At 40.5% G+C, this 12565-nt stretch overlaps 1 protein-coding gene across 1 annotated transcript; it reads left to right on the forward strand.

Annotated features, from left to right (window-relative positions):
• Nucleotides 1–11670: 11670 nt before the first annotated feature.
• LOC138881329 (uncharacterized) lies at nucleotides 11671–12012 on the forward strand. Its single transcript, XM_070161544.1, has one exon. The coding sequence runs from the start codon at nucleotides 11671–11673 to the stop codon at nucleotides 12010–12012; it is 342 nt and encodes a 113-aa protein (XP_070017645.1).
• The last annotated feature ends 553 nt before the right edge of the window (nucleotides 12013–12565 follow it).

Raw genomic sequence — 12565 nt, forward strand, 5'->3', positions numbered from 1 at the left:
AGGAGACACATTGGGCCGAATAAAGCCATTGTCAAGCAACACTTGCAAATGTTCCTTTAACTCTTTCAACTTTGTTGGGGCCATAAGATATGGTGGAATATAAATAGGCTGGGTGCCCGGTAGAAAATCAATATCAAAGTCGATATCTCCGTCGGGAGGCATGCCTAGAAGATCCACTGGAAATACATCTGGATAATACCTCACTGCCAAAACGGACTCAACGATAGGAGTATCAACACTGATATCTCTCACGAAGGCTAGATATGTATCACATCCATTTCCAACCATCCGTTGTGCCTTAAGAAAGACACCACCTTACTAGGAACATAATCTAAAGTACCTCTCCACTTCAACCATGGCAAACCTGGCATAGCCAACGTCAGCATCTTGACGTGATAATCAAGGATAACATGATAGGAGAAAACCATTTCATGCCCAAAATAAAATCAAAATCTAATATACTAAGCAACAGTAGATCAGCTCTGGTCTCAAAGAATCATTGGATATACCTAAATATGGAGCAAAGTAAGATGATACATAGGAATAAATGGATCCTGGATCAAATAAGACTGATACATCTTTATGACAAACCAAAACAATACCTGTGATGACTGAGCCGGATGAAACTACCTCCGTCCTTGTAGGAAGAGCATAATATGTGGCCTGGCCTCCCCCTCTAGGGCAAACTCTACCTGCCCGACCTCCACCTCAAGATGGTTGTGCTGGTGGAGTGGCAACTGGTGCGATAACCATGACATAAGAAGCCCGAGGGCCTTGTGGAATATGTGAGGCCTGAGTATTCTGTGGAGGTGCACCCCTCCTGAGTCTGGGGAAATCCCTCACCATATGACGAGTGTCACCATACTCAAAATAAGCTCTCAGAGGATGTGGATACTGGAACTAGTTCGGTCCTGATCAGCTGGACTAACCGCTGAAAGCACCTCATGTAGGAGGTGACTAGCCAATGGTAGTGCATAATGGGAAACTGGTGGCTTGGGAGTAGTCGGAATACTGCTGGAAGCTAAAAGTGCTAAATGAACAGGACGACTCACATAGCCCCTACCATGACGGGCTGCAATTGGGGCACGGGCACCACTATATGTGCCAGAATCTGAAGGCCTCTTGGACTCTCTCTCCTTTCTCACCTAGGCCCACATACCCTCTAGTCTCCTAGCGATCTCCACTATCTGCTAGTATGCGATGTCCATCTCCAGCTCTCGGGCCATGCTGAATCTGATAGGGTTGAGCCCCTCGATAAATCGAAGAACTCGCTCTCTAACGTATCAACCAAGGCTGGTGTATGCCTGGACAAATCACTGAACCGGACTGCATACTCCGATACAATCATAGTATCCTGGCGCAATTTCTCAAACTCTACATGCCATGCATCCCTGAGACTTTAGGGAACAAACTCCCTCAAGAACATATTTAAGAACGGAGCCCAAGTGAGTGAAGCTGCCTCGACCAAACTACGCAACTCATATGCTCACCACCACTGATAAGTCGTTCCCTTAAGATGGAACTTACTGAAAGAAACCCCACTAGACTTCACAATACTTATAGTACAGAGGATACGGTAGCACTCCTTAAGAAAACCGTAGGCATCATCTGAAGCCAAACCACTGAAAGTAGGACGGACCTGATACTTTTTGTACCTCTTTATTCTGAGTTGCTCCCCCTCGGAAGCTGTTGCCCTAACCTCGGGCTGAATTGGGGCAACCGACAGTACTGGTATGACCTTTGGGACCTTTTCAACCTAGACCCGCTGCAAAAGGGTACAGGCGACGGGAGTCTGTGCTCCTCCTCTGGCCTGAGATATGGCAAGTCCAAGTGGGATCAGGCCTACCTGATCTAGAGTGCCAAACATGCTCAAAAACTAGGCGAGGGTCTCCTAAAGTGTTGGGGCAGTAACATGCGCATCAAATGCCTGTCCTCTAATTACAGCTATTGGTGGCTCCTCCGTAGCAGCTCAGGCCGGTACTTTGGCTGCACCACGTGCCCGTCCTCAGCCTCTACCCCGGCCCCCACCTCCCCCAGCTCTAGCAGGGGGCACGAGTGTATGATTATCCAATCTGATTGTGCACGTCCTCACCATCTGTGAAAGAATAGAAAGACAAAAATTTAGAATTTTGAAGTCAACAATTTTGCACGATAAGGAATCAAAGAAGTGAAGCTTTTCCTAACAGTTCTATTGCCTCCTGAAGATAAGTACAGACGTCTCCGTACCGATCCGCAAAACTCTACTAAAATTGCTTGTGACTCGTAACACCTATGAACCTAGAGCTTTGATACCAACTTTTCACGACCCCAATTTCCCTCCGTAGGATGCCATGAAGACACCTAGTCTCTAAGACAAGGTAAGCCTAACAAACATACGGAAGTAAGTAAAATAATAATTTAAAAATCTCAAAACCCAATAACGAAAATAAGGAAAAATCTCCACAGCTCAGTGTATATACAATAGCCCAAAACCGAGCGAAAATACAAGTCACAAGCTCTATGATAATATTAAAGTCATCCCTATACAACCGTATCTAGCAAAGAAGGAAAAATATAGAAATGGATAGAAAGGGACTCCGAGGCCTGCGGACGCGAGCAGGTGTACCTTGAAGTCTCCCATGCGAACTCAGCTCAATAGTATTGGGACTGATAAGAGGTACCTGGATCTGCACAAAAAGATATTCATAAGTGTAGCGTGAGTATTCTATAACGGTACCTAGTAAGTGCCAAGCCTAACCTCGGTAGATTAGTGACGAGGTCAGTTCAAGGCCCTACTAGAAATAATAAGAAACAAGATGAAAGATTTAACAATATAATAATAATGACAATGGAAATGAAGCAAGTAAGGAGTATACCAAAAGTTAACTACACAAAATCAAGGCAAATAATACATCACAGAAGGAACAAGGATTTACTTTTTAAGAAAACAAAACAACCAAAGACAAGTACAATAAATAGAGAAAGATCAACAAGGGTCAATACCGAGATACCTCCTCGTAGTCCCAAATCACAAGAATAAGTCACTATCTTTCCTTATATCACCGCAGGAGCCTCTACATTTAGTTTTTAAAATCATTTTCCCAAAATAGCATCCCGCAGTTTAGCCCACTTGATCACACCGCACGACTTCTAGTAGTTTCCCTACTAGCCACACATATCAAGCCCGCCTTACCTTACCGCATGCGCTTCAACCCCAAACCTTATACCACCCCATGTATATCAATATCACAATGTATCATAAATTGCACCTTAAGTGCCCAATATCACAACTTGCCAGAGGAACCAAATAATAATAGAATTTCACAATAAGGAACCCACGGCTCAACCACAATGTATACAAAGTCTCAACAATAATAACCGGTAGTGAATAATTCAACAAGAATAGTATTTCACAACTTAACACTTTGCCTCAATGAAAATATGATTTTTATAATTCAATACCAATTTCAACAACAAGATATTCCAAGAATAACAACTTCACATAAAGAGTTCAACAGTTAAATCATGAATACGGATTAAAGGAAATAGGAACTTCAACTAAGCATGTAGGGAAATTAGCCAGTAAGATAAGACAAGTAGACATCTGAGAATAGACTAGAAATAACGACCATAACATGTTAAGATAACTCAATTAAGGCATGAAATGAATCTACATAGCTAAAAACCGGTAATTTCCACATTTAGCCTGTGTACACACTCATCACCGTGCGTACACGGCTTTTACACATCACAATTATCACAAATAACACCAATCCTAAGGGGTAATTCTTTAGAAAAGCCACTTACCTCAAATCATGCTAACTCAATCAACTAGAAGGCCTTTCGCTCAATTATCCAACTCCAAACGGCTCAAATCTAGCCAAAATAATTTTCTACTGTAAATATAACTATAGGAAACTAATTCAAACAATGAAATTATGATCTTTGCGAAGAATTAAAAAGTCAACCCGGTCCTCCGCCTCGAAACCTGACCAATATTACAAAATCCGAACACCCATTCGATAACGAGTCCAACCATACAAGAATTACTCAAATCCGATCTTAAATCGCCTTTCAAATCCTTAAATTTTAGCCTAAGAAGTTTTACAAATTTTCCCCAAATTTCCAACTCTAAAACACTAATTAAATGAAGAAGTTACCAATAGATTCATGTAACTTAACAAAACCCGAGTAAGGATTCTTTACCCCAATGATCTCTCTGAAAAACCCTCAAAATATCGCCTCCCACCGAGCTCTCTAAGTCTAAAAATGGATTATGAAGACTAACTCTCGAACAAGACCTTTCTGCCCAGCGATCTTCGCTTTTGTGGGCCTTTCGTCGCTTCTGCGACACCGCACCTGCAGAAAATCCATCGTAGGTACGGATTCCACTACTGAGATTTCACTTCTATGGACCATGGCTTGCACCTGCGAGCCCGCTTCTCCGGAGAAGGAGACCACACCTGTGGTCCTGCCCAAAGCCTCTTGCTCTAATTTTGCTTCTACGCAAGCTGGTCCGCACCTGCGTAGGCACACTTGCGCCCAGGCGTCCGCACCTACGAGCCCATCCCTGAGCTCTCCTTTTCTCTTTTACGCTTCAGCTTTTGCATCCACGATTCCGCACCTACATTAAATCCCTCCGTAGGTACGATTACACCAGCAGACCTGGGACTTCAGCAATGAAGCTATTCCCAGAATTGGTCCAAATTCAATCCGAACCACACCCGGGGCCTCCGGGACCCCATTCGAATATACCAAAAAGTTCCAAAACATATAATAGACCTACTCAACACTAAAAATCTCATCAAACAATGTCGTTTCTACGAATCACAACCCAAATTCAAGCATATGAACTTGAACTTCTGAATTCCAAAGCTGATGTCGATTCATACCAAACCAACTACGATTGACTTCAAATTTTGCAAACAAGTCATAAATAACATTACAGACCTATTCTGTCACGACCTAAAAATCCCTCCGAAGGAGTCGTGATGGCACCTAGTCTCTAAACTAGGTAAGTCTAACATTAACTGAAATAACATTGATATTTTCCAACTTTATATTCAATAACTCTTAACAATTTATAATTCCCAAAACCGGTGGTACAAGTCACAAGCCTTTCTAAGAGTAGCTATACAAAATAAATACATCAATATTCCGAAACAAAGGGAACAAATGGAAATAAGTACAATTGAAGGTGACTCTGAGGACTGCGAATGCTGCAGCAGGTTTACCTTGAGTCTCCACCGCAACGAGCAGCTACTATCGATCAAATACCTGGGTCTGTACACAAAAATGTACAGAAGTATAGTATCAGCACAACCGACCCCATGTGTTGGTAAGTGCCTAGCCTAACCTCGACGAAGTAGTGACGAGGCTAGGACCAGACTACCAAATAAACCTGTGCAAAATAGCGTACAAAAATAATAGGAAGCAGATAACAATGATTAACCAGCGATATAAATAGCAGGCAACAAGAACACCATAAATGTTTCTCAACAAATAATAAATACAAGTGCAATCAATTAATCAAGTCCTTCAAATATAAATCTTTCGCCTATAAATCCTTCAAGTAATAATCTCTAAGATAATATGCTTTTCAATAAATATATTTCGAATATATTTCCTTCAAATAAATATCTTTCAGATAAGCATCTTTCGAATATAATTCTTTCGAGTAAATGTCACCTTGTGACACCTCATTTCATAATCATAAATAATATAGGTCTCAACCCACTTTCATATTTTCATGGCACCTCGTGCCCATATTTATGTCACAACCGCACGGACAACTCACGTGCCATTAAATAAAACCATAATATTTTCCCCGGCACCTTGTGCCCACATATTTCTGTCTCACATTGCACAATAATATTCTCATGTTACTCAGCTCATAGGTTCCATAACCCAATACAATTAAGAGTATTCAAGGAGCCTCATTCACTTAACATAAAGTAGAGTATAACTTCCAACCCAATTAGGAAATCAACAAGAAAAGATGAAACTTGTTTTTTTTGAAATCATTTGATAAAGAAAATACCATTTTCAATGAAAGTACAATATCGAAGGAATAATTACCTTTAATACGAGAAATTAATAAATCAAAACATAGTAGAAATTCCTTTTTAAGTAAAGTACAACCTCAAACGGTTTAAGGAAACTTTAGTTGAAAAATCAATTGAGTTAAAAATGTAATAATTCTTAAAATTTGAAGTATTGAACATATTAAAAAAATAAGGCGAAGTATTGTAAACACTATGGATTCCAACACAAAGGATCACAACAGTAAATGGATCTAAACAGTTAATACACTTGAATTGTTAATAACAAGTAAACACAACAAACAGAAAGTGCACGGCATCACCCCTCGTGCTTTAACACTCTCTCACCAAAACAATACACGACATCACCCTTCGTGCTTTAACACTCTCTCACCAAAACAATACACGACATCACCCTGCTTTACACTCTTCCTCACCCAAGCAACAAACACAAGGCAAATAGGATAAGGGAATCTATAACATCGAAATAAAATCAAGTAATAACGGAAAATCAGTAAATAAACGTACAGGGAAACATAACTCAATTAGAATCAGGAAAAATCAAGGACAAGTGCACGGCATCACCCTTCGTGCTTTTACTCTCGTCCTCACCATAAGAATCAATATAAACTACACGGCATCACCCTTCGTGCTTTACACTCTTCCTCACCATAAAATCAATATAATCGGCACAGAATTGTACATCGTGCGGCACGACATCACCCTTCGTGCTTTACACTCTTCCTCACAAAATTATACACGGCATCACCCTTCGTGCTTTAACACTCTTCCTCACCCAAACAACAATCACAAGAAATAAGGGCAAGGAAATAAATGAAATCACAATAAAATCCCGGTAAGGGAACAATAGTACAACAATCAAATAAACGGCAAGGGAAACAACATCAAAACAATAACATCCCGGCAAGGGAGGCAATAATATCAAACAAACATCCTGGCAAGGGAACAATAATAATAATAACATATGAAGCACAATAAACCACAACGGAGTCATAACAATTATAATATAAGACTCACGGGCATGCTTGACACCAACGTATAGATACTCGTCACCATGCCTATACGTCGTACTCCACAATTAACATGTAGCAAATAAGACACAACTCCTAATCCCTCAAGCTAAGGTTAGACCAAACACTTACCTCGCTTTGCAACCAATTCAAAATTCCAACAAGCCTTTGCCTCACGAATTCGTGCCCGAAATTCCCAAATCTAGTCATAAACAATTCGATTCAGTCAATAAAAATTATAGGAATTAATTATATATGAAATTCTACATTTTCCATTAAAAATCCAAAATTGCACTAAAAATTCGCCCGTGGGGCCCACATCTCGGAACCCGACAAAAATTACGGAATATGAAACCTCATCCAACCACGAGTCCAACCATACCAATTTTACTAAAATCCGACATCAACTCGACCCTCAAATCTTCAAATTAAACCAAGAGGGTTTTCAAGATTTTCCCAATTAAAATCACCAATTAAATGCCAAAACTAGTAATAGATTCGGGTAATCTAACCAAAATTAAGTTAAGAACACTTACCCTGTTGTTTTCTCTAAAAATCTCCCGAAAATCGCCTCTTCCCGAGCACCAATTCGCTAAAAATGGAAAATGGGACAAAGTCCCATTTTCAGAACTTAATGTTCTGTCCAGAAAAATTCTGGGTACTATTCACGTGTTGACACTGTTCACGACTGTTCACGGGATACTGTACATGGTACTGTTCATGGGGTACTGTTCACGGGGTACTGTACATGATGCTGTAAAAAAAGGGCAGCAGCTTCTCAAAGAGAATTTCAGCAGCTTTTTCTACCCGTTGACCTTCCGAAATCCACCTGAGGCCCTCAGGACTTCAACAAAATACACCAACAGGTCCTAAAATATGATACGGACTTAGTCGAAACCTCAAATCGCATCAAATAATGCTAAAACCGTGAATCACATCCCCATTTAAGCCTAATGAAACTAAGAACGTCCAACTATATTTGATGCAAAAACCTATCAAATCAAGTCCGATTGACTTCAAATTTTGCAAACAAGTCATAAATGACATAACAAAGCTATGAAAATTTTTAGAACTAGATTCCGACCCCGATATCAAAAAGTCAACTCTCCGGTCAAACCTAAGAAATCTTTAACCTTAGATTTCTAGATTCCGTTAAATGACGATAATTTAATCTAGGGACCTCCAAATTCGCTTTCGGGCATATGACCAAGTCCCAATTCACGATACGGAACTACCGGAATGGTCAAAACTTTTATCCAGGTTCGTTTGCTCAAAATGTTGTCCAAAGTCAACTCAATTGAGTTTTAAAGCTCTAGTTCACAATTTAATCCATTTTTCACATAAAAACCTTCCGGAAAATTATACGGACTGCGCATGCAAGTCAAGGAATTATTGATACCACTTTTCAAGGTCTTAAAATACTTAGATGATTATTTAATTTAAATATGACATTTTGAGTCATCACATATTCAAACTTTCGAAATTGGGATCCAATCCCGATATCAATAAAGTCAACTCCCGATCAAACTGTCCAATCATTCAACTTTCCAACTTTTGCCAATTCACGGCGAAATGACCTACGGACCTCCAAATCAACATCCGAACACAGTCCTAAGAGAAAAATCACCATACAGAGCTATTGAAACCATCAAAACTCCATTCCGGAGTCTTCTTCATACAAGTGCAACTACAGTCAACTCTTTTAACTTAAACCTCAAACTTATTGACTATGTGTCTCATTTCACTTCGAAATTCACTCGAAACCAAAGCCAAACACCCTGAAAGGTTACATAACCACAATATAGCAAAGAGGAGTAAATAAAAAGGGATCCAAGCTAAAATACTCAAAATGAACACCCGGGTCGTTACATTGATTATGGTGATTGGTTGAAGGCAAGTGCTTTTGTGGCCGCACTTTAATTGCACGGACCACATAATTCCTGGAGAGGCTAAATTTGGGTTTGCACTGTCTATCATAGACTTGTCTCTTGAGAAAGAAAAAGTACGGACATCAATTTTAATTTCGCGGACCGTAGATGAATTCAGCGGCAGCACAATAGCCATCGAGCTATCTTTCAGAGAGAGGTATCTGAGCCTCTGATGTTTTTTGTTAGAAGTGTGACCGCACATGAAATTATGCAGTTCGCACTCCCATTTTTCTGCCCCACATCAAAAAAGTGCGGACTATAATTCTCCATTTCTGCAGCATGTTCACTTCTTTTGTAGCTCCATTGTTTCCAAAGTGTTCTCTCTTACTTACTTGAGTATTAATTGGGTTGAATTATGATTTGCAACTGACAATTCCCTTTGTATTGATATAGATAATGATTTGATCACGAGGACGTAGCGAATCCTCGAAGGGACGAGGAAAATCTTCAAGGGGTCGAGGCAAAGGTGCCTTTCCCCTAAGTGTGCCAAATACTATACAAAAAAAAAGCTACAGCAGGTAGAGTGAGGGGTGCACACCTCTATGAGTCTAGTTTTTATGCCCCGTCTAGGGATTCCTCTAAGGGAAACTCAATATCTATTCCATAGGAGCACACAACTATGCATTCTATGCCACAAGGCAATCTGAGCCTCTGGATATGCCTTCATCATCTCACAACACTTCCGAGGGTTCGGAAAGTGCTAGCCAAGCTTCTGAGGCAGCTGCTCCAGGGTCTGGTTCACATGATATTCCTAATGATGGGAGAGGGGGAGAAGGTACATCCACATATGTAGATCGGACAAATAAGAAGGAAGCATGGGAGGATAGATTTGTGAGCTTGCTGGCTTTCACTAGCTTCTAGATAGACATTAAGGTCGTTGACTCATGAGCGACAATTTTTGTTGAAAGATCTTGATAGATACAATCACATATTTCTGGAGCAGTTCACGTAGAGAAAGGGATGAATGCTATTTACTGAGAAATTAATGTATGTCAAAGAGCACCTTATCCGCGAGTTTTATGCCAACACTTCACATATTTGCAAAGGGACAAAGGTGACCAAAGTATGCAAATTCAAGGTGAAATTTGATTAGAACATGTTGAACGCATACTTAGAATTTGAGGATTTTGAACCAAAGGAGTACTTATAGAAGCTGGGTTTGAAAGAAGAGGTTCGGCCATGGCTTGATGAGATTTTGGCACCAAAACCACCTCCACCATGGATTACTATTGTGGTACCTATTCTCCGGAGCACATTGAGTTTTAAGGCAAAAGGTTGGCAAACCTTTGTGTGTATCAGGCTTGACCCAAGCCAGAATGAGAACAACATGCTTGTTCTGTATGCTGTTTTGGTGGATTATATCATTGTCGGGTACCCGATCAATGTGGGTGCCCTAATGTCAACCAACATTTCTATGGTCGCATAGCAAAGTAATACTTCTTACCACTACCCCAACACTATTACAGAGTACCTTACAGATGCAAAGGTAGAGCCCATGCCATTTGATACAAAGGTAAAGCCGAAAGGTCCGTTTGCATGGTACAAGCTGCAGGATCCAAACAACTCGAAGAAGAATCCTCAGCCTTCTACTACTTTCGGCCAATTTGATGTGCCTGTAGTAGTGGTTTCTCATACAACTGATATTCCATCTACATCAGCTGAGTCCTCTACCAATGTAGCAGTTGCTATCCCCGAGTCGTCATCTTCAGCTCCTTATACAGTTCCTTCTACTTCTCATAGGGCTGTCCTTACTCCGATTCTGAAGCTGGTGCCTATGCCTACATGCACACTTTCTACTCTGCGAGTCTGTCAGATATTAGCGAGTCTTAACAACTAGATGTATGCAGCTACTTCAAAGCTGTCAGAGTTTTTTAGTACTGTTGAAGGGCAGTCATCCACACATGCACTGCAGGATTCCACTGAGCTTGATGAGAAGTTAGGCAAGATTCTGGCCAACTAGAACGTGATTATGGACACATTGGTCCAACATGGTTCAGTTACTAAGAGGTTGACCAAGAAGATGTGGAAGTCTCAAGCCAGCAAGATGTTAGTGGATAAGCTTTAAGCTAAGGTGACCCAGCTAGCTACAGCTGGGAGTTTTCCCTTTGCTATGCTGCTTGACCCATCCCAGGCCGCCCCAGATCTATCTGCACAGGATGATCCAGCTAGCCAATATGAGGATCCATGCCTTGTCGTCGACACTACTGACGCAATGCGTACAGTGTTCCACACTCTCGCCACTCCCAAATATGATGATGATATTCAGTTTTCTGAGCTAACAGAGATTGATGTTGCCGGGGACACAGAGATGTCCAAGGACGCTTAGGGAGTTTCTTCTCCCTCTCTCATTTTACTCTTATTTTGTTAAGCATTGGGGACATTGCTTACTTTTATTCGGGGGAGGGGGGGAGTGGAGTTTATTTGATTATACATTTAATACATTTGGATATATATGGATTGTAATAATTGGATGATTATGTTTCTTTTTATTTTATCTATCTTCAGTTAGTTATTGCTTTCGTTAGCTTCTTTATTGTTTACTTTAATTTTGTTTATGATTAGTAGTTTCTTTTTATTTTAGTAGCTTTTATGTTTTTCGTAGTAGTGTGGATAATAATCCTTTGGTTTTCTTAATTCTATTGTTCTTTCCAAAGGTGATCTTTTGTGTGAATCGGGTGATTCTTCCCAAGGATGGATGTTGTGATAACTTTGTTAAAGGAACGAGTCTATTTTTTGTGTTTAGGTAGTAGTAGTAGTAGTAGTAGTAGTGGTAGTAGTAGTAGTGGTAGTAGTAGTGGTGGTAGTAGTAGTGGTGGTAGTAGTAGCGGTGGTAGTAGTAGCGGTGGTAGTAGTAGCGGTGGTAGTAGTAGCGGTGGTGGTAGTAGCGGTGGTGGTAGTAGTAGCGGTGGTGGTAGTAGTAGCGGTGGTGGTAGTAGTAGCGGTGGTGGTAGTAGTAGCGGTAGTAGTAGTAGCGGTAGTAGTAGTAGCGGTAGTAGTAGTAGCGGTAGTAGTCGTAGCGGTAGTAGTTGGTAGTAGTAGTGGTAGTCGTGGAAGGGTAGTGGTAGTAGTAGTGGTAGTGGTAGTAGTAGTGGTAGTGGTAGTAGTAGTGGTAGTAGTAGTAGTAGTAGTAGTAGTAGTAGTAGTAGTAGTAGTAGTAATAGTAGTAGTAGTAGTAGTAGTAGTAGTAGTAGTAGTAGTAGTAGTAGTAGTGAATAAAAGCCCTAATCAAGTCATTCTCTAAAAAAAGTTATTCATGCTCCATTTGGCACCAACATACTTAACTGCGTGCTTATGGTTTGAAATAAGATTTTTGGAAGAAAGTAGCTCTAGTTAGTGACTTTGAGATTCTTTAGTTGACTTTAATAATCATTGAGTGGTTTAATGGACCATAGTGATCTTTAACTTGATTGTGATCGTTGTAGGCTTTAGAGTCTATCCTCTTTCATGGTCTAATTGAAAGAGAGGTGAGGTCATTTTTGTTGCTAGTCCAAGTATTTGTGTGAATAGTCTGGAACTTGCCCCGAATGTGTTTCAAGGTCAAATTCTAGGTTTGCTTGGTTTGGAATATGATTGTAGGCTTTACTTG

Source organism: Nicotiana sylvestris, chromosome 11 (assembly GCF_000393655.2).
Source record: "Nicotiana sylvestris chromosome 11, ASM39365v2, whole genome shotgun sequence".
Classification (NCBI taxonomy): domain Eukaryota; kingdom Viridiplantae; phylum Streptophyta; class Magnoliopsida; order Solanales; family Solanaceae; genus Nicotiana; species Nicotiana sylvestris.